This window comes from Pyrus communis, chromosome 7, assembly GCF_963583255.1.
Source record: "Pyrus communis chromosome 7, drPyrComm1.1, whole genome shotgun sequence".
Lineage (NCBI taxonomy): Eukaryota > Viridiplantae > Streptophyta > Magnoliopsida > Rosales > Rosaceae > Pyrus > Pyrus communis.
Window position 1 is genome coordinate 27,444,820 of NC_084809.1, and position 22,264 is coordinate 27,467,083.

Below are 22,264 nucleotides of genomic sequence, written 5' to 3' on the forward strand. Positions count from 1 at the left end.
TGGTAACGCACAAAAGTATTCCCTTTTAACCGGAAAAACAAGAGAAATTCGTTTTCACTGTTCACAGTTTGCTTACAGGGGAAGTTCTTTGAAGAATCGGTGACCATATTCACCTTTAATAAAAAGTAACACTAAAGCAAAAGTATTCCCTTTTCTTTTATATAAAAATTATGGAGTTGTTTTGAAATGTGATGTAAATGCTATACTGTTCTGAAATATGAAAATTACATGGTAACACACAAAAGTATACCCTTTTAACCCGAAAAAAACAAAAAAATAAAGAGATTCGTATTTACTGTTCACAGAATCACAGTTTAGCTTACAGTGGACGCGGGGAAGTTCTTTGAAGACTCGCTGACCATATTGACCTATAAGGGTGCGTTTGTTGCATCGGACTATCTCGAACTAGATTAGCTTCAGGAATTAAGGTGGACTGGCTTAGACTAATACCAAAGCTGGTATACTCAGATCCCAGGTCAAGATTAGAGACAGAAGACGCGTTTGATATGGCTGTGCAGGGAATTCTTGAGAGAACAGAAAACAAGAAGGTGATTAGAGAGGGGAAAAATCCTAGTATTGGTTTTGCAGATGAGGATAACACTAAGGTTAGGAAGGTAGAACAACCGACTTGATTAAGGGCTGGTTTGGTATTGTTCTGCTTTGAAAAAAAACTGCTTCTGCTGTGCTGTGAAAATAAGCAACTGTAAAATAAAACAGCAGAGTGCTTGGTAAACTTTTTTGTAAAAGTGCTTTTGAAAAAAAAAAAAAAGCAATATTATAGTATTTGGTAAACTTTTATGTAAAACAGATATTAAAAAAAACCGGTTTTTCAAAACTGGGTTTTGCAGCTTCTTTTTTTTTTGTTTTTTTCATCCAAAACTATGAAAAAAATTTGAAGCTGAATATTTACTAAACATAAAAATAACTCCCAACTTTTTTATATACTAACTTTTTCAGAATCATCTCAGTATCAAACCAAATCTAAATATAGCCGGTGCTTTGTAATTATATTCACAAATATGAGTGGTTCGATTTATGGTCGGGAAGGCTCCCACTGTTCCACCTCACGGACTCTATCTCTGCACGCCTCAATTTATGACTTGAAGGGACATGCAGACCCACAATTTTTCCGGATTCCCAGATTCCCGGCACTCCACGTAGTATATGTACTAGCCAATAAAAATAAAACACGTGGATACTCTGTTGTGTAATTAAATTATATTCTGCAAAATTTTAAAGGTGGTGGGCCCGACAAAAAAGAAAATTCTCTATTAAACTTCCTCTCTGATTCTCATCCTTCGCTCCAATGACGTTCCATACCATCCAAAATCCTAGAGAGACATAAACGTAGTACTGGAGTTTAGGAACAATTGTTAGTGGTTTTGTTTAAGATTGAAAACTAACTAATTCTTAAATCCACCAAGGTTTAGCCAAGAACTTCTCGAATTCAAATCAAGATTTATTTTGTGGATCTTAATGATGTTTTTATATAAGCACAAGAGACAAGAAAGAAAGATGAGAAAAAATCAGTGAAACTAAAATCGAAGAAATTAAAAAGGAATACTCATATTCTTGAACAATCAATACATCGGCCACCATGCATATACCTTCTCAATCCACAGCCTTTCATGAATTGGGAAATTTTTTAAAAACCCCAGAATAGAAAACCCGGAATACCCATAGGAGAATAAAAAATTACACAAAAAAAGCCACAGAGGATTGAATAATTCAAATGTTTAACGGAGTTTTTTTTTTTTTTTTTTTTTTTTTTTTTTTTGGTTTCTGGGCCCATTGTTTCAGAATTTTTAGGAAGCAAGTAAATTTCAAAACAGAATAGCTACGTGTTCTATTTTTAATGGGTTGGTACGTATACGATGTGGAGTGCCGGAATTTGGGAAAAAATTCTCCTTTTGATGGGCATATTACTATTATATATGTAGGCCCAAGGCTAACTGTTTTATGTCAAGATTCATCTGGATAGGATTTTTTTTTTTTTTTTTTGAACAAATTATATTATCTATACTAAAGAGAATGGGGATATGTTTAGTCTCACAATAGACTAACAATAATATGAACCAAATTCACATTTGGTGAAAATCGAACCTAAGAGGTGCAAAAAGTTAAGTGGAGAGAATATCATGAATTTGGGGCATTACATGATGATGGCTAAAAAACCCCACAAGGCAAAATGAAGTGCAAAAAATTGAAGGCCCATACTAGAGAGTTGCTACGTACCCTTGGGGGGTTAGGGTGCTCATTAAGAAATAGTGATATTATTAATGTTTAATAGGCAGTGTTCAGTTTAAGAAATAATCAGTGTTTAGTTTTAAAAATAGTCATTGTTCAGTTTAAAAAATAGTCAGTGTTCAGTATAATAAACAATCAGTATTAGTGTTCAACATAAGAAACAGTCTGTATTTAATTTAAGAATAACCAGTGTTTAGTTTTATAAATAGTCGATGTTCGGTTTTAGAAATAGTCAGTGCTAAAATAGTGATAATACTAGTGTTTAGTTTAAGAAATAGTCATTGTTCAGTTCTAGAAATAGTCAGTTTTCAATTTAAGAAATAATGATAGTATTAGTGTTTAGTTTAAGAAACAGCCAGTGTTTAGTTTAAAAAATAGTGATAGTATTAGTGTTCAGTTCTACAAATAGTGATATACATGTGTTTGGTTCTAGAAATAGTTAATTTTCAGTTTGAGAAATAGTTGTACTAGTGTTCGGTTTAAGAAATAGTCAGTGTTCGATTCTAGAAATAGTCAGTGTCAAGTTAAAAAAATAGTGATAGTACTCATATTCAGCTCTAAAAATAGTCAATGTTCAATTCTAGAAATAATCAATGTTAAATTCTAGAAATAATCAATGTCCAATTCTAAAAATAATCAATGTTCAATTATAGAAATAATCAATGTCCAGTTCTAAAAATAGTGAGTGATCAATTTAAGAAATAGATATAGTACTCATGTTTAATTCTACAAATAGTAAGTATTCAGTTCTAGAAATAATCAGTGTTTAATTATAGAAATAATCAGTTTTCAATTCTAAAAATATTCACTATTCAGTTCTAGAAATAATGGTAGCATTCAATTCGAAGATTTTAGATTTTGGAGACTTTGTTTTGGGCCACAACAGATTTTATGTACTTAGTAAAGAGCTATATTTTATGTAATCGAATCTGCGCAATTCGATTTTGTTTTGGGCCACAACAGATTTTATTTTAAAATGTTCCCAAATTTTCATTCACAGTAAAGTTTCCATGCCATTCAGTTACAGAATGAATATGCAAAGCATGCAACTTGCCTTATTTGCATAACTTGCACAATTACAGCATATCGTAAAGTTAATTTGATAGTCAGTTACACTAGCATAAGGGCCAAACAGTGTAGAAATAATATGTAACTTAGTAAAGAGCCAAATTTTAAAAGATAAGGACGAGAATGTTACTAAACTAGAGAGGTACAATGTGTAATGAGCCTATATTCATAAGAAACGATAGAGTGGTATTCTATTAATCAACACAAGCAAATATTGAGGTTTTAAATGAGTACATTGGTCTAGTGATTAAAAAATTGATCTGGAGTGAATTTGCACAATCAAACAAATTATTGTAAACTCTTATGCGGCTACCACAAGCACAAACGCCATCCGTACAAATTTGTCACAAAAAAGATAGACGCAACAAACCTTTACAAATGACCACACCAGTTATTGCTGCAGAGAAAAACCACATAAAGTCATTGCAGATAAGCTAGATCACATCAAGCCATTGTTGGAAGACAAGACCACATAATAAAAATATATAATAATCGCAGAAGCACGACCACAACACTCACAAAAGTGAGGCAACAAGACAACTATGCTTCTTCTAGGAACCATTGGTGGGCTCATCTGATGAGAGAGGCAACGGCAAATTTTTTTTTTTTTTTTTTTTAACAAACGCTATTATCTACATTAAGACGGTTAATAATGATGTGGTTTTAATTCATCTTTGACAAAAATCGAATCTAAAACCTCTCACTTATAAGTGAAGAAAAATACTACTAAATCATGGTACTAAGGAACCTATTTTAGAAAAAAGACTTTTAGACTCCTATTTATAAATTCAATATAACGTTCTTATAACTCAAATAAAAAAAGTGAAAAAGCCTAACAACGTTTTCCTTACCGCCACCCATCCCGTTTCTCTTTCCCCACCGTCTCTCTTTAATTGAAAGCTGAAAATAAAAACTGAAAAATGCCCAGCTCTCTTCGTCCCTCGTTTTTCTCCCTCACCACGTGCTTCTCTCTCTTCCTCGACCACCGCTCACTCCACGACCAATCATCCCTATCGTCACTGAGAATGTGACCGGAATTCGAAACCATGCCCGAAACACTACCTGATTAAGGATTTTCGCCGTTTCGAACAATGGAAGGCGGATGTCGAGATAAAACCACAAGAAGACTACTCAATACCTTAATTCTAAGCAACGACATAAACGGTAAAGAATAGAAAAGCTTGACGAGTTACCGTACCCATGGTTGACCTAGGAAGTTCGAGGAGATGAGAATTGGAGAATTTGCAGAGGGGATGTGGACTTTTATGAGAAATAACCGTAAGGGAGAAGGGAAGAGAGAGAGGAGGAGGAAGAGGAGAGGGATGGTGATGAGGTGCGGTAGTGGTGGTCGGTGTTTGGCGGGTGGGGTTTGGGTTCTTAGTTTTCTTCGTTTTTTTATTTTTATTTTTTTAATTAATTTATGATGCATGAGATTATAATATAGGTGGAGAAATTAATAATGCATAAATTTAACCACTCTCTTATATATCTTTAATATTCGAATGTCAGAAGTTAATTTTGGTGTCTCAAGGCTTCACTAAAAAATTTTGGAGTAAAAAGCCCCCCAAACAAAAAAAATCAAAACTGACAGAAATCCAGATAAATCAAACTCTCCACTCATCCACGTAGTTTTAGCGGTTATCGGAAATGGAACTGCCACGATCCCCACAGTGCATACAATGAAACTAGATGATTTTCTCAAACGCAATTTTGTCTTCTGTACATAACCCATCCTCCACACCTTTTTTCCGAGTTTCTCGTACTCACTTTCTTTTCTTCTTCTGTGAAATAAAATCTCGATTGGTGGCTACTGACTACGATTCAATAAGCAAGTCTTAAGTGGTGGTCTACGAGCTATTTTACTTGGTCTTCCCTTCCCAAAACACACACAGCAATTGGTGTGAGGTTAGCCTAAACCCCAAATACAAACCTAAAAGCCTTTATCATCCCAAATGCATGAAATATTCAAGTTTGTTTAAATATGCCTCTAAAATTTTGTTTTTTTTGTTTTTTTTTTTCAATTCAAGACTCAATCTACTGTACATAGAAAATTTTAGGTGATTATTCTCTAATTCTGGCTTTTTTTCCCCTATAAAATTGATTAATTTTATGCATTAGTTCATCAGAAAACTAGGCGACAAACTCATTAATCATCGAGCTTCGTAAGGCAGCAGGACTGTACAAATAAGGTTTCGATTTTAAATCTTCTCTTATTGCCTTTATGTTTATGTTTTGGCAAAAAAAAATTAAAAAAAAATGAAAAAGGAAGTAGCATATGTTACTATAATTGCTGTCTGTAAATCATTTTTCATCACGTTGGTGTCATCACTTTTGTAAATGTTCATGGTGAATTAGATTGGTCTTCGATGTTTTCAAGGACCATTCTTATGCAAATGTTTTCTTTCTCTTTGATTCGTATGCATGGTAAGATGATTGGACTGTCTATGTAGGAAGTGTTTTTTTACTGTGTTTTTAACGAAAATGAGTTATTAATTGTTTACTAGTTTTTGAGTTATCGATGGAAAATGGGTAATTTTGATTTGGCATTGTTGTTAAAGTATTGAAATTTATGTTGAATGAAGTGTTTTCTATGTTGCAGCGGAGGAGTTTCAGAGATAGGTTGGAGTTTGTATATTTCTATGTCAAATGAAATATGCGTTTGTTGATATCTTTTACAATGACTTTTAAGTATTTTCATTGTAAAATGTTGAAGTAGTTGATATCCATTGACAGAGGACACGTATAAGGCCTTCGAGAATATGCACCCTGTCCTTACAGAGTTCAGGAACGTCCAGCAACAACAATGGTGCGCCTCCCTTACCTTCCTCACTCTCCAAACACCAAAAAATATACAGGGATTTTTATATTTGGATGTCACTAGCGATACCATATTGCTTATTAGCTGTTTTCGGTGGACATATCTCACAACGTTGCTCTGGTGATGTTCATTGGCAATGTCTACTGGAACATTTTTTTTTCCTATTTCTGGTTTGGGTTCTGAAAGGATTAAGATTAACAACGTAATGTGAATATAAGGGTGAGTGATTCGGTTTGATTCAGTTTCACCTGAAATCAAACCAAACCATTATTGGGTGGTTTAGGCATACGGTTTTAATTTTTAAAATTTTTCAGCAACTCATTACAAAGTTACATGATTTTTTGTGTTGCAGCTTGCGTTGAAGTTTATTGATACATAGGAGTTTTACGGGTAGGTTGGTTTTTGTATGCTTCTGTGTCGAATGAAATATGTGTATGTTGTTCGCTGCAAATGAATTTTCATTGCATTTCAGACTTTGTGATTTGAAACAACTTGTTGAGTTTTATGCTCTTCGTTCAATTACAGTATATTCTTTTACAATGACTTTAAGATTTTACATAGACAGTTTTGCAATCTGATTTTTATTCTTGTTTTTTTTAAGTTTTTGCTAAAGATGCATGATTCAATGTGTATGTGGCCTTATAATTTTTTTATTAGAATATGATATGTTTTAATTGTTCTCTTACTGAGTAAAGTTTTGGACGGTTTGGCATTGTGTAATTGAAGTTTCATTTGTCATTTTATCGAGGTTGCAGTTTGCTTACTTGCCAAAGCCTTTAATGTGTTTCGGGAGTGACTGACATGGAGAATACCGGTGGCTACACATTCCATGTTGCTCTAATAGCTCCGAATAAATTAAATACATGCATTAAGATATGAAGGCTTCTTATTCCACAACAACAAAAACACTTTTTCACTCTTTCATATACTAGGGGATTTCACTTGGAAAAGAAAATGTTCCATACTAATGGATTCAGGTCCATAACCATGGGTTCCAATGTACGAGATCTTGTAGCACTTATCAATAAGGCCCTATCGATTAGTATTACATAGAAGAAATCAATTATAGACACCAATATAATTAGATTTGCTCTTCATAGACAAACTTGGGATTTGTGCATTCGCTTGCTGTCTACTTGCCATACATGACGATAAAGAAAGCCAGCAAATTTTCAAGTCATTTTGGCTGATTAGGATTGGATTAGTCTTGGGTGAAGTAGAATTTGATTGGAGAGGCTAACATTAAGTATTTGTGGATTAATTTTCGCGTGGTCAGATTTTTTGTACGTAGGGAAAGGCTTCTGGCTCTTATATACCTAACTGTTAGCGATTTATTCATTTATTGCTTTGTTCCATATAAGTAATGCTTTCAATGTCATTTACAGATAAACAATTAAATTACAAGCACCTATTTGCATTTTTGGACATATATTATGTACTGATTTTACTATTTCATTTTGGTTTTGGCTTTTACTTTGCCTTACTAAATTAGATTAATTTTGGAGGTTATTAAGCAACTTTTAAGTAAACAGCAAGCAAAAAAAATGTGGGATGGTGGGCTATTTATAAACTTTAGTTTTTGTACAATGAACCGGTGCAAAAAGAATAATTTAGTTTTTCATGCCATTTAGACAAGGGCGGATTTCAACCATTTAGGATGATCTTTGTTAGCCATGGATGGTGGAACACCATGATCTTGCTGCACCACTGTTTACCCTTGACAAATGATCAAAACAAATATTTTCATATGAACATATCTCCCAAGATGGATTTTGAGGAGTGTTTTTCGTTACAAATTCGAGTGTTGAGATCCAAAAAAGTCACATGCAAACCCCTCATGCCAAGCCCAAGTACACGCAAACGTACGGGATTAAGAAAAAAGAACATTCACAATTATATCATACTACGATAATTAAGCCAGATATTTATAAAAGAAACACTTAAGAAATAAAGAAATAAATAAAACAACACATTTCAAGGGGCACATAGCTCCCAAGATGAAAAAATACTTCTTGCATTCGCATGATGTGGCCTTTACATTACCCTTCTTAGGTCGTAAAATATGCTAAATGTAAATCACGGCTTTTTTTTGGTCAAATGTAATTAGTTTGCTTGTAAAACCCTTTAAAATAATAATAAAAATAATAAAAAAGAAGAAGAAAAAAAAGGCAAATAAAATCCCATGTTACCGATAGCCTCAAGACTAAGACAAGCACTCATCTTTTCGGTGTCTGACCGTCTCTCCCGCGTGAAGCTCCGCCGTCCAAAACCATGAGCATCTCACAAATTTAACAAAAACAAAACCCCATTTCCTCAGAATTTTCAATCCTTAAAATCCCACCAAATAACCAAACGGCAATGTCGGTGGCGTGTGGCGTGGAGTGCGTGGTCGTGTTGGGCTGTATGCGCTGGGTGTGGCGGCGCTGCACCTACATCGGCTCCAACGACAGCGCCACCTGGTCCTCCGCCACCCCCGACGAGTTCGACCCCGTCCCCCGCATCTGCCGCCTAATCCTCGCCGTCTACGAGCCCGATCTTCACAACCCCCACTTCATCCCCACCGTCGGATTCCGCCCCAACCCCGACTGGGTCGTCAAGCGCGTCACTTACGAACAAACCCTTGGACATGCGCCGCCCTACCTCATCTACGTCGACCACGACCACAAGGAGCTCGTCCTCGCTATTCGCGGCCTCAATTTGGTCAAAGAGAGCGACTACAAACTCTTGCTCGATAACGAGCTCGGAAAGCAGATGTTCGACGGAGGCTACGTCCACCACGGCCTCTTGAAGTCGGCGATTTGGCTGCTCAACGAAGAGGGCGAGACATTGAAGCGGCTCTGGCTCGATAACGGATCCAATTACGATATGGTGTTTGCGGGTCACTCTTTGGGGTCTGGTGTGGCGGCGCTGCTGACTGTGATTGTTGTCAACCACCGGGACTGGCTTGGCGGGGTCCCCCGGAGCAAGGTGAGGTGCTACGCGCTTGCTCCGGCGCGTTGTATGTCGTTAAATTTGGCCGTCAAGTATGCCGATGTTATATACTCGGTGGTTCTGCAGGTGGGTTTGGCTGAGTTTAATATTGTCATTTGTGTTTCTTGCATGTGTTTGTTTGGTTTCGAACTGTTTTCGTGACTTGTGGATTGGTTATTGTGTTCGTAGGATGATTTCTTGCCAAGAACTGCAACCCCCTTGGAAGACATTTTCAAGTCAATCTTTTGGTTGGTTTTCTTTGAAACCATTAATTTTATTATATCACGAAAAAGAAGACAAATTTAATTGGGATTGTAGATTTTATAATGGAGTGAATTACTAAGACTTTTGGGGGTTTTGGACAGCTTGCCCTGCTTGTTGTTTTTCGTTTGTTTGAGGGATACTTTCATACCAGAAGGTAGGAAGCTTAGGGATCCCAGAAGGCTTTACGCACCCGGGCGTATGTATCATATTGTAGAGCGCAAATTTTGCAGGTACCCCCCATGATCCTTACATCAATCTTCTCATTTTATGTTTGTGGATCTTAAAAGTATGGTCGAATTTCCATTGACAATGAAAGATGCCATTCGGTACTTACGGAGTCAAGTGTAATGAATTCCTGAATGAATGCAACTTGCCTTATTTACAGCTCTTGCACTTTTACGTCATATCATTAATTTTCAAATCCACACGAATCCAGTGCTTTGGATTTTGAATTTGTGACAGTAATGTGAAATTGGTGTCCTTGGCAATTCTTGCACCATCCCTCGAAATTGTTTCGCTTGGTGATTCACATACTCCAGTAGCGGGAGGCAATCACTCTTTAGGTTCTGCCTAGGAAATGGATTCTTAGTGGCTTTTCATGTGAAAGTACTATGTACATCTGATGAGAACATTATAGGTTCCTACCCACTAGAATCTCCTGTCTCCCTAGAGAGCTCATAGAAGAATCCCTACCTCAGGAGGTGGGCAGGGAGTATGATTTTTTATTGACAAATGATAGCGTTAGTGGGTTAAATTGGTAGTTGTTAGGCACCCCGTTTGTTTGGGGGGGCTGTTGGGTGGGGATCAAACCCGCACTAGGTTGCATAGGCATCATTGATGTCCGCCACTGCGGTAGAGCACCATCGGCATAAGGAGTATGGTTGAAGGTTTTTTTTTTTTTTTTTTTTTTCTTTTTTAAACTCCTCCCTAAATTTTAGATATGGAGCTCATTTAGGGAGCACATTGGAGATACTCTAACTCGTAACATGAAAAAATTTATGCTGGTTTGGATGAGAGACTTTCAAAACCCAAAGAACTTTAAAATGTATTTTTTAAAAAGCACTAAGCCTACCAATGAACTACTCTAACTGTCAAACATTACAAAGCTACTCTAAAACACTACAAATGCACTACAAAGACACTAAGCAAGGGACTTTCAAAATGACCTTGAAAGGTGTCACATGAAAGTTCTCACAAAGTTATAGCATACAGTCATATTCAAAGTCCATCCACATAATTTTTTTGTTGTATTCCTAGCTTAGTTAGCCCAAGTTCCATGGAACTTTAAATTAGCATCTAGTCCTTTTGAAAGTCCCTCAACATAACTTTTATGGTCCTTTCCTAACTAATTTAGCCTGAGTTCCATGGGACTTAAAAATCCCTCATCGAAACACACACCAGTTGTAACTTTTGCCTTCATTTTCTTTGGAAAAAGTTTGAATCTTGTCTAATGTGTTTCACTAGATTTTTACCAGGGTATGATGCAATTTGGAATAGAAAAAAAATTAATGTGGGGTTTACAACAATACTTTAGAATACTGCCCTGTTAGCTTTGAAATGATGCAAACCCCTTCTTTGTATCCTGCAGGAAATAAGGAAGATGAAAGGGAATAACAATGCCTATAATTGTACATTCATTGGTCATAGCGCCGCAAAAAAATTGGATATAAAAAAATAGGGAAGTGTTATTGGCACCTCAAAAATCTCATTCTACACTCCTCACAAGTGTATTTTTCTTTCGAAATATAGAAAGTTTGGAGTGTAGAATGAGATTTTTGGAGTGCCAATAACAATTCCCAAAAAATTTTACCATTTTTGAAGTTCTCTGTTAGTTAGGCATTATGTGTAGGAGTATCTCTTGGTAAATACATCTTTTTTTATGTTAGGCTATGAAGGCTATGGTCTACTGATTGTGATAAACTGCTGGCGTATCTACAACAATGCTTACATTTTTAAAGAAATCCATTATAAGCTTTCAGCTATGCAGCTGGAAGTTTATTTATACCTTACTGTTGCATCAAGTAAAATTTTCCTGCTACCAGTTTGCGAAGTTTTAAAATTGGATCAAATCTGTTTGTTTTGATGGGCTTCTCTGTCGGGTTTTTGTCTGTTGAACTAGTATAAAGTTTCACTTTCTAGAAGACTTAATGTTATGTTGGAACCTAAACTGTTGTGTTCATGCGATGATTGAATTCCTCATTGCTTGGTATAACAGATGTGGGAGGTTTCCTCCAGAGGTCCGAACTGCCATTCCAGTTGATGGGAGATTTGAACATATTGTCTTGTCATGTAATGCCACATCTGATCATGGAATTATCTGGATAGAAAGGGAAGCAGAGAAGGCTTTATTAGTAAGTGGAACATAACTTACAACCATAATCATTATCATTTCATTTCCTTTTGAGACTCCCATGGTTATCATTTCATACATTTTATTTTTCTTATTTTAAACTAAATTAAATATGTTTTTAGCTCAATGGCAATTCTTCAATTTCCACGGGAATGCAAAGAATATCAGCATTGTGTTTATTCTCCTGCTTAAATCCCTAAACTAGCATGATTGCTTGGCTGTGTTCATAAACTATCAGAAGGGTCTTAATGCCCCTATGTAATTTGTGTCTTAAGTTATCTTTGGTTGTTGGAAAGGGGAAAGAAGTAAAGGGAAAAGGGGGTTAAGTTGGTGTAAGCACAAATGACTCCTTGATCTCTTTTTCTTAGTTTGAGCAGAGGTAACAGGAGGGACAAGATCAGAAGGAAAAGGGCTTGTCTTCACTGTACCATATTGACAATTCGATTTCCATTTGATATTGTTCCTTCATCTACTAAGCAAATCAACTGCTCAAGGCTCTCCCTTTCTCACCCCGCCCTTCCCCCCCCCCCCCCCAAAAACACAAAAAAAAAAAAAAACCCCGCATTAGCGGACATTCTTCACGTGCCAATCATGTGTGAATTATTTTGATTACCAGAATGTGTTATTTACAGTTGTTTACGATTGCTAATTCTGGATCCGTTTTGCAAAGCATATTAGTATATGTGAACCGTAATTTAAAGTAAAATAATGATTTCGGAGTTTTTTTGTTTGCTATTGAATTGTAAGTGCTTATCTTTTATATGTTGAATAAACACTGATCAGTGATATAATTACTCTTCAGCGAATGAAGGAAGAAAGTAGTTCTGAGACCGTAACAACTGCTCCAAAAATACAAAAACTTGAGAGGTTGCAGACCATTGAAAAAGAACACAAAGATGCATTGGAAAGAGCTGTCAGTTTGAATGTGCCTCATGCTGTAACATCCAACGAGGAAGCTCCTGAAGACCAAAAACCAGAGGAGGCTCCAGAGATCGAAAATCAGAGCGAAGACGCTGCAGATACAAAGTTGAAGTCCACTGGTGGAAGGGCAAGGTGGGATGATTTGGTTGAAAAGCTTTTCAAGAAAGATTCTGGGGATGTACTGCTAACACGAGATTCAAATCCCCCAGAATAGCAACATTCTTTGTTGGTGTAAAGTTTGCTCGATACAAGGTAAGAAGGAGATGAAGATTCAAGCCAACAGTAATATAAGGTTTAAAAATAGGTGGTCCACTCCTAATTACACCAAGATCTTTTAAGATAAAGGCCTTACAGTTAAGTGCCATTCCGCTTAATACCACCCAAGGTATTGGGCTTAGGTGGTTAATTGGGACACTATCGGTGAATTGCTGGACTTAGGAGTGGACACTAGCGGACCCTTGACTCATCTCTTTGAGGTTTAGGTACTTGTGAATACTTCATGATTCGTTTCGCACCCACTTTACAATAGGTTGGAATTTGTACATTTTATAGGTAAAAGAGTTGTGCATTACATATAATTACGGGTCCATTACCCATGGGAGAGAATTGTCAATACAAAAGAATACTGAAATTCAGTTCCTCAAACTCCTACCTGTTCTTCGAGTTCCATCTATGTTTCGATATTAAGCTCTTCAACTTGCAACCAAGCATCAACTTTCCTTCTTTTACTTTTGTGAATCCAACAACCAAAAGCCAAAGATATATTTGAGGAGATGATATTGCACTTCTAATTTCTCCTCATTCACCCTTCCCATTTTTTTTTCTGGGACCAAAGGTGAATCGAGGGACAAAAACAAGAGGAGTGCAAACCGATAGTGTGAAGTTCACAAACCATATTAAAATCAAGGACACATTCAAGTATTAAAGACATTAAATAAATACTTACACCAATGTCTTTTGTGATAAAATCTCACATCCATCGTGTTGTTTATGAGATAATATGCAAGCTTGGAAACAACATCGGTATGATTAGTAGTGAGTTGCTCTTAACAACTTCAACTTCCACATATATACATCGTCTTACCCGATGAGCTAATATCACGTAGTCCCCTATTATTAATAACAAAAAAAGAACACAAAACGAGTGGCATTGGATGCAAGGATGAGATTGAGAAGGATAAAAAAATGGATGGGTTTGGTCGGTTGATCAGTAGTACTTCAATTAAGGTAAAAGAAGGATCGGCAAAATAGGCGATCTTGTGCTTTTCACAGTATATTTTGGTACGTAACTGCAATGCTAATTTGAATGTTTAGAGCATTTTTTGTAGGTATCCATCCTTCTTCATTTTTCAAGACAATTTCAGCGTGATGATTAATTAAAGAATTAATTCATCTTCAGTCAGATGAGGTAAATAAACGTTGGACATGTTGCCAATATTTGGGTCCATAAGTAGTAGTATGTAAGAAGCTAATTAATCATGGAAACTCTAAACTTAAACTTTAAGCATGGATGGGATTCGTGGTATAAATTTGGTGGATTGATGGATGGATGGATCCATGACCTAACTAACTTAATGACATGTTACTTAACCACTCACTGCTGGTAATTGAAAAGCTCTAATTGGGGTTTAACGTACTAATGCAATCAGATTAGGCCTTCTGTCTTTTGTTGGTTAACGGCTGTGACAAGAAATACCTGAACATGTTAACAACCTTCTGGCCATGTAAGTGCTTTTGCTTTTTGAGAAAACAGTCGCATAAAGCAACACTGCACTGACTCTTGATTTTGTTACTGTGGAACGGTTACAACTGTGCATGCAAACGGTGCAACTGAGCGATTAGTCAACTGGAGAAATTTACCAACGTCTTACATAATTATATATGACCTATATATTATACACTAGTTATTATTAAACGAGGGTTGTCCTGCGTATTAACTTTTTAACTAGTCGGTTTGAGCAGTGGACAGTAAGTACGACAACACGATTTAGATATTCATCATAATCTAACCAAAAAGAAAATTATAATTACAAATTAAATATCAGGTATTCACCATAATCAAACACACCAAGTAATTGATTCTCCATCAATTAATGAGTTTATACATTTCACCAATAAAACAAAATTATTTTTTGGTAATTAATGAAAATACATTTTGATCACATGATGTAAGCAACATGTAAAAAAAACTATGATTAGAAAAATGAAACTACAATAAAATCAAGAATCTAACCAAAAACATTAACACCCAAAACTACAACTTTCGGCTAGAGAAAAAATAATGAATAGAAAAAATTTTAAAATTTATAAATGCATATAACATTTTAGTAAATATAAAACGGGGCTATAATAGGAGGATCTCATTATGTGTATATCAATCAAAGATCATCTTTGAGAAAATTCACTCAAATTGAAAATCTCATTTAAATATCAAATTACGATGAAATAAATAGATGAACGTTAATATCAGGTTTGTCTCTCTACTGCTAACTAATTAGAATGCGGACCATTCTCAACAGTAGACATGTAGTATATGAGTTTTCAATCACTGAGTCCTATATAATTAATATCAGGTTCGTCTCTCTATTGTAACTAATTATCTCAAACCTTGAGAATAAGATTAAGCTGTAGCTGCACTAGCTTAGACAATACGACTGGCACTGATAAAGAATGAGGTTTTACAGCATGCCTAAACCCAAACTGACTACTTGGCCACCCTTGAAGCAGTAGTACTCGTTACTCATAGACTTCATATATAATAACATCAAATAATCGATTTCTAATTATGAATATTCACCTGAGAATTAATTTAAACTTTTTAGTTTTAGCATATAATGATGTGAGCGAGAGCAGACTTTTTGGATTTATATACGTTTAGTTAAAATTAACCAGGAGGAGATTTGAAGGAACTTAAACTTATTATAGGGTTTGACAATAATTTGTATGAGAGGGAGATTTAATCAGAAAGTTTGGTACCTGAGACTGATGATAAAACATGCAAAATCTTGATGTAGCAACCGAAACAAAGCACTCACGACAGGTACCAATCTCCAACCAATATTCTATCCAACCCTTATATATACTCATCTCACTTGGAGCAATTAGCACCCACAATTTATTCATTTGAGAGCTATAATTTCATATCATATATTTATATTTATGGAGAAGACACACTCCAAATCTACTCTTAAGGTCGTGCATGGTTCTTAATTACGTAATTGACTTGTTAAATTAATTTGTTCTTCTTTAATTTCGATGCTGATGAGTGTAATGATAGCTTGAAAGTGTCTTATATATCTTTCTTATTTCTTGACTTGGCCTTCTCTTTTTTCCAATGAAGTTTGTGAAGAGTGCTTCACAGTTCACAACGGGTTTATGGAGCACAAATTCTGAAGGAATGGTGAGATCAGACACATATACCACCTCAATATTGGAAAACCATATATATATTTATATATATATATTCGCTGCCAAGTTAGCATGTCAACATATTATTAGTGTAGTTAATGGGGTTAATCAAGTGTCAAGCGGCTATATATTGTTGCAATTATTCTAGAGAGGTGATGAACATACCTTGGTTCGATTAAGGTGATGAACATCTCTGTATATTTACAGTACTGGGACTTGTTCATAAAGTTCTACCACTTGATTTATAGCTCTTTTTATATGTTTCTTAATTTATTTTGGACGGTGTTATCCACACACATCTTTTTAACTCTCACACACCTTTTATTAATTTATGTTTTTTTATTTTTTCCAATTTATTCAATCTAATAATAAAAAATTGAGAGCTATGTGTGAATATTTAAAAAGAGTGTGTGAAAAACATCATTCTTTATTTTATGAAAATGTGTATTGTATCATGACGTCATAAAGGTGATTTCAGACAATATGTCACTTTGCCATACTTTGTGTCCTTTCTTATAAAGGTTAAGGCAGAGGTACACCGTACAGATCAGGTCTAGAGAATTATATCCTTTTATGGAAATTAATTATTAAGTCGCAAATGAGAGTGTATTAGCTAAAAAGTACTTTCTTAATGATGTTAAATCTAATTATTCGAGTGAAGTGGCATGAAGATGGAAAATGCTTTCCTTGTATGGTTAAGATCCCACAAGGTCACATCCTCAACAGAAATGGGTGATATACACTTTATCTTAATTTACTAGTAAGCATAAGCTACATCTGTTTTCAATAAAATTTATGCTTTCGTGGATTCTTGCATCACTTATAATTTACCACAGCACTGCAACTAAAATCATATTTTTCTTAATTTACAGCCAAAAGATGAATTCAAGGACAAATCAAAGGTAAATAATTAACTTATCAGGTTGTGTAATCTTACTACTATGCACTGGAGCATGGTAAGCACATGAATTTTAGACTGTTGAATTATTTGGACTTTTTTATTAAATAAAAAAAAAATCTTAATCCTCCTTAATTAGCCTGATACATATCATACAAGAAGCATGAGAATTTTAGTCAATCTCACTCTCTTGTGCCCCTCTTTCATGTTAACTACTGAACCTTGTTTATATATATAATAACTAGTCTTGTCAGAAGTCTCCCACAATGGAAAATACCAAAGCTCAAGAAGTGAAACTTCACACTCAACAAAGAGCAACCAAACGAGCAATGTTCAACTACATGGTGAGTCGTCAGTTTTCCTTTTCGTGAAAATATTGACCGTAACTCTTTAATTTAGCCTTTCTCGGAACTCTTTATTTTCAGTTTTATCAATTAATGGATATACAAATAACAGGTTGCGACCAAGCTGAGTATCTTGGAGCAGCAGAGAAAACAAGAAGAGATGTTGCAGAAGGTAGAGGCATATATACATATATATGTATACACACACACACACACACACATATACATGCATACATATAAAAATATTTGAGAAGCAAAAACATGATTCTGATGGAAGAGTGCTGTAATAAATTAATTGAGCAGATGATAGCAGAGGAAGAGATTCGCTCACTGAGAAAAGAGATGGTTCCAAGGGCTCAATTGATGCCATTTTTCGATAGACCTTTCATTCCGCAAAGGTAAAAACAATTTATTAATCCTCTCAGTGCAAGCATTTTGCTCCAGCCAACCGTAATTTTGTGTGTAGTTGGGATACTTTTAGTATGTTATAATATAGGTGTAGAACATAATTAATATCTCACATTTTTAAGGTATATAGTAATAATGATAAAAAGTAAATACATGCTATAATTTAAACAAAATTGTGACATTACGTAATAGAGTTCTGAATATACTGAAAATTTACCATATTCCTGTGCTGTTTTCTTCTTCTTCTTTTGATCTTCTTGCATTGCAGATCGAGCAGGCCTTTAACAATTCCTAGAGAACCAAGTTTCCGAATGATGAGCAGCAAGGGCTTCAGCTGCAACTCTGGCAGTGAACTCTACAATTTCCAACCCACAACTCAAGCTATGAATCCCATCAAGTAGACCATTTCAATAAGTACCACCAACAGATTATTCCTTAAAACATAATCCCATTTGGTGCTTCATGCATACTGTGAGAAAAGCCTTTTTTCATTCAGATCCTTAATTTTCTTGCGTAGTTACTAAAATCCCAAAGTTGGATAGTTGTAATTTAGTTGACCCTCAAGGGGGAATTGCTAGTGACGATTCTCCACAGTTTAGAGAATAAAGACACTGCATTTCCTTTGCTTTTCTATCCTAATCTATTTTGTCACACTCACTGTGGCACATTCTTGAGTCCGTGGCGCATGGTTTATATATAACAACAAAAAAATTGTGGCTTAATTAATTGACATGATAAAATTAACATGGATGCAAAAGATGGTTGATATGGAATGTTAAAGAGACAGATCAATGAACTTGAAATCTCAAGGCTTTTTCTAGCTAGAGGACGTGTTTTCTGAAAGTGAAAAAGAAAACCCAATTGGAATCGATGGATATGAGTTAGGGGCAGACCTGCTACAAGCTATCTGGGGTGTAGCCGAACCGACTTGTGTGTTTTGCTGGACAACACTAGCAATCGGATACATGCTATACACAACATGAAAGCGAAAGGTGGAAGAAAATATGGAAGAATTTTATTTTATTCTAATTTTAAATCAGTTCAATTATTTTTATGTGGTTTTTAGTTCAAATACCATTGTTAAGAAATTTTTCTAGTGAAAAAGTCAACCAAAATTATACTATATTTTTAGTTTACTTAATTACTATGGATAAAAGTCAACCAAAATTACACTATAATTCAAAATAGTTACTTGATTGTCACACAATCCCTACCAACTTTTCTAGCGACTGGTGACTAGCTGGCTGACCAACTTTTCCGGCGATCAGCCACTTCATTTTGCAGAAAAAATGATATAAAAAATGTCTTCAATGGAGTTTGATCCAAATCTCAAAGTGAAAAGTAACAACTTGTATCACTACACCAAAAAACCACTTGTAATATGTATTACCTTCATTAAGATTAACGAAGGATGATATAAATATTATAAAACGTAATAATATACGTAAAATTAATGTTGTTAAGTTGATATTGTTTCACTCAATGGCGTGGTCAAGAATTACAAAGCTAAAATTATTACTACGAAATTAAATTTTTAATAGTAAATCTAAAAGTAATCATTTAAAGCAAGAAATTTATACAAAGTAAGGAACCATGTGGTATGGAAGTTTCAATTTATTACTATTCATAATATATTGGTTAAAGTAATGAGTTTATTTAACATTTATTAGCTGCTATTTTCCTTAAAAGCAGCCTTAAGATTTAAAATTTTCATTTGCTAAGTATAATGTGACAATTAAAAATCATAAAATAGCCTAAAAGATTAATACTTTTAAACTTAAAGAACCAAAACTCTCCCTATGCTATAACATTGGTGAGCCTTGTACTTGACTCCAACATCGGCTTTACTTGTGAGGTCATGAGTTCAAATCTCCAAATTAACGTTATTTTTATCTTTTATCAACATGTGTGACATATGCCACCGTTGATGCCTGTAATCGAAATGAAAAATATCTAATTACGCACGGCGATTGGCAAAATAAATTTTGGTTGACCAAAACATTTTGTGATGACCGTTTGGTAAACTTTCCGGCGATTGTGCTCGTGGCCTATGGGTCATGTGCACTGTGGGAAATATATGAATGAATTTATGGTTATTAATGTCTTGGCTACAAAATGCGGCTTAATCCAAATTGAATGGATTTTGTTTGGTAGTTTTCCATAGGAAATTGGTATTTTTTTTCTTAGAATTCGTGTCCAACTTGGTATTTAATCTTAATTTAGCTCTATTAAAATGAAAACAATTTAAATTGAAAATGAAATAACCTCCACATTCAGTAAAAATAAATTCCATAAAAAACTTATGTGGGTGTTTATAAAGCGTTTTCGGTAAAAAAAAAAGATATTATCTCTAAAAGCGTTTTTCATTTTAAAAACACTTCTACACAAGTCCAACTTGTTAGAAATGCTACAAGAAAAGTATCTGCAAATTGGGTATCAAGTAATTAAGTATTTTACCTAAATAAAAAAAAGGAAGAATCCATGCGTGTTAAAGCAAAAATCAGTGGGCGCACACTGACTAAATGGTATTTATAATGCACGTAAGACCAACTTGCAGGAGAATTTATGCTAATTTCTTTTTCTGTCTGTTTTCCTATTAATAATATTGTAAACCTTACGAAGGACGCCAATTGGCTACTGGCTAGAGCCTTCAAGAACCTTCTCCTACTGCTGTAGCATCCACAGTAAAGGACCAATACCTAAGTATTTATAGGTAAGCCGGATTAACCCAGAAAAATAAAAAGAAAAGTTAATCATTGAGAGCGAGAAAGGAGGCGAGATCGATGGGGAAGGAACGCAGTGTAGGAATAGGCATGGATTATTCAGCAACAAGCAAATTGGCCCTAAGATGGGCGGTCGATAATCTGATCGAAGAAGGAGATCGCATCGTATTAATCCACGTTGAGCCACCCAAAGCTGCAACAAGCAGGAAGCAGCTGTTTGAGAACTCTGGATCACGTACGCAGTCTCTCCCTCTACATATATACACTTGTTAATTGTCATTAGTTACCTTAATGATTTATTTTTAATTCATGACTTATCTATTATATATATATATATATATGTATGTATGTATAAATCAATTACATCTACATAATTTCTTTTGGTTTTTGGTGCTTTTGATTGCAGCTTTGATTCCTTTGGAAGAACTTGTACTGGAGAGTAACGTCTCAAAGCAGTATGGACTTACTAATGATCCAGAGGTGCTTGATGTTCTTGATAAAGTTTCAAGAAGTAAAGGGGTATGTTACTTTGTTACATATTAATCTCATTTTTCATATTCTTTTGTATACTTTCTCATATTCTTTTGCATATCCTAGTTATCTATTAACAATTGGTGTACCAATCTACAGTAATTTGTATATACTATCCTTACGGTCGGTATGATAATCAAACAAATATTGATATTGTATACCAAATGCTGTAGATTGGTAGCCGTACTTTTTAAAATTAGTTTTTGTGCGTCGACATTAATTATTAGATTAGAAACTAGAGTGTGATTAATTTGTATGTGGATCGTGATTAGGCCAAGGTTGTGGCCAAGGTGTACTGGGGAGATGCAGGGGAGAAGTTGTGTGATGCTGTGCTAGATCTCAAGCTTGATTCGCTTGTTGTTGGAAGCAGGGGATTAGGCCTTATCAAAAGGTAACCATTATTTGACTAATTATCTCCACTAAATTAATTCACCTTCTCATAAAAACACAAAATTAAAGAGAGAAAATAAAGGTTTTGCGTTGGATTAATTTTTTTGTTCCTACAAAATGGATGATTAATATGTGGTGAATTTGCAGGGTGCTGCTGGGCAGTGTTAGCAACTACGTGGTGACAAATGCTTCATGTCCAGTTACAGTTGTCAAGGGGGCGCAATCATCCAAACCATAAATCTCAAAGGAACTCTTTCAAATAATAACAAGTAGTTGTGAATTATAATGTGTTGAAATTCAAGGAAATTAGGGCTTGGGGGTATTTTGTGGGTTTTTTATTCTTTCCTTTTCTTAAGTATAGAATGTTTTTATTCTGTCGGCTTTGGATTGATGGGTATTTGTTATGATATGATATGATATATGCTCCTTGGCAAAGATGTTCAATTTTTATTTTTATTTTTGTAAAAGCAAATATATTCAATTTAATATCTTCCATTTGACTTTACGCATTCTATCAGAATAATGCTAAAGACACATTTTTATTAATTTCTTACACATTTCTATTATGACCGTTGTTTTTATGATTTATCCAACCTAAGGACAAAAAGAAAATGAAGACGTGTGAGAAGCTTGAAGAAAAGTATGAAAATCACCCTTTGTCTTATTGTTTCATAGAATCCTAATTAGTTGAATGATTTGGCCCAGTCTTAAACTCTAGGGTGGGCTGGGTGTCGGGAGTGGAAATCTAATTATGATGAGTTGTTCTCGTATGGAAGTGGAGGGAAGAAATCTAATTGTGTTATTTGACGGAATTACTATGTAGATTCTCAATCCTTTTATGAGAGGGTAGATATCTCGTATACGATTATTACTAAAAATTTAATCTCATTTAATCTTTATTTATTAAAACAAAAACAAACAAAA

The 22,264-nt window shown here is 34.9% G+C and overlaps 3 protein-coding genes across 3 annotated transcripts; all 3 read left to right on the forward strand.

Annotated features, from left to right (window-relative positions):
* Window positions 1–8,354: 8,354 nt before the first annotated feature.
* LOC137739870 (uncharacterized) lies at window positions 8,355–13,283 on the forward strand. The gene is made up of 5 exons (XM_068479599.1): window positions 8,355–9,190; window positions 9,293–9,351; window positions 9,469–9,597; window positions 11,583–11,718; window positions 12,520–13,283. The coding sequence occupies exons 1-5, from the start codon at window positions 8,492–8,494 to the stop codon at window positions 12,850–12,852; spliced, it is 1,356 nt and encodes a 451-aa protein (XP_068335700.1). The 5' UTR covers window positions 8,355–8,491; the 3' UTR covers window positions 12,853–13,283.
* Window positions 13,284–17,210: 3,927 nt separating this feature from the next.
* LOC137740768 (microtubule-destabilizing protein 60-like) lies at window positions 17,211–18,097 on the forward strand. The gene is made up of 4 exons (XM_068480577.1): window positions 17,211–17,288; window positions 17,401–17,460; window positions 17,592–17,686; window positions 17,965–18,097. Exons 1-4 carry the CDS (start codon window positions 17,211–17,213, stop codon window positions 18,095–18,097), a joined length of 366 nt encoding a protein of 121 aa, XP_068336678.1.
* Window positions 18,098–20,326: 2,229 nt separating this feature from the next.
* LOC137738663 (universal stress protein PHOS32-like) lies at window positions 20,327–21,749 on the forward strand. Its single transcript, XM_068478137.1, has 4 exons — window positions 20,327–20,654; window positions 20,826–20,938; window positions 21,223–21,341; window positions 21,488–21,749. The coding sequence occupies exons 1-4, from the start codon at window positions 20,480–20,482 to the stop codon at window positions 21,576–21,578; spliced, it is 498 nt and encodes a 165-aa protein (XP_068334238.1). The 5' UTR covers window positions 20,327–20,479; the 3' UTR covers window positions 21,579–21,749.
* Window positions 21,750–22,264: the final 515 nt, after the last annotated feature.

What these genes read in the sequence shown, in the direction of transcription:
- LOC137738663 (XM_068478137.1), top strand. Translation starts at nt 20,480, where the DNA reads ATGGGGAAGGAACGCAGTGTAGGAATAGGCATGGATTATTCAGCAACA. An exon ending in GTTTGAGAACTCTGGATCAC is followed by an intron (nt 20,655 to 20,825) that starts GTACGCAGTCTC and finishes TTTTGATTGCAG; the next exon opens with CTTTGATTCCTTTGGAAGAA. An exon ending in AAGTTTCAAGAAGTAAAGGG is followed by an intron (nt 20,939 to 21,222) that starts GTATGTTACTTT and finishes GATCGTGATTAG; the next exon opens with GCCAAGGTTGTGGCCAAGGT.
- LOC137739870 (XM_068479599.1), top strand. Translation starts at nt 8,492, where the DNA reads ATGTCGGTGGCGTGTGGCGTGGAGTGCGTGGTCGTGTTGGGCTGTATG. An exon ending in TATACTCGGTGGTTCTGCAG is followed by an intron (nt 9,191 to 9,292) that starts GTGGGTTTGGCT and finishes TTGTGTTCGTAG; the next exon opens with GATGATTTCTTGCCAAGAAC. An exon ending in GTAGAGCGCAAATTTTGCAG is followed by an intron (nt 9,598 to 11,582) that starts GTACCCCCCATG and finishes TTGGTATAACAG; the next exon opens with ATGTGGGAGGTTTCCTCCAG.
- LOC137740768 (XM_068480577.1), top strand. Translation starts at nt 17,211, where the DNA reads ATGGAAAATACCAAAGCTCAAGAAGTGAAACTTCACACTCAACAAAGA. An exon ending in GAGCAATGTTCAACTACATG is followed by an intron (nt 17,289 to 17,400) that starts GTGAGTCGTCAG and finishes TACAAATAACAG; the next exon opens with GTTGCGACCAAGCTGAGTAT. An exon ending in AAGAAGAGATGTTGCAGAAG is followed by an intron (nt 17,461 to 17,591) that starts GTAGAGGCATAT and finishes TTAATTGAGCAG; the next exon opens with ATGATAGCAGAGGAAGAGAT.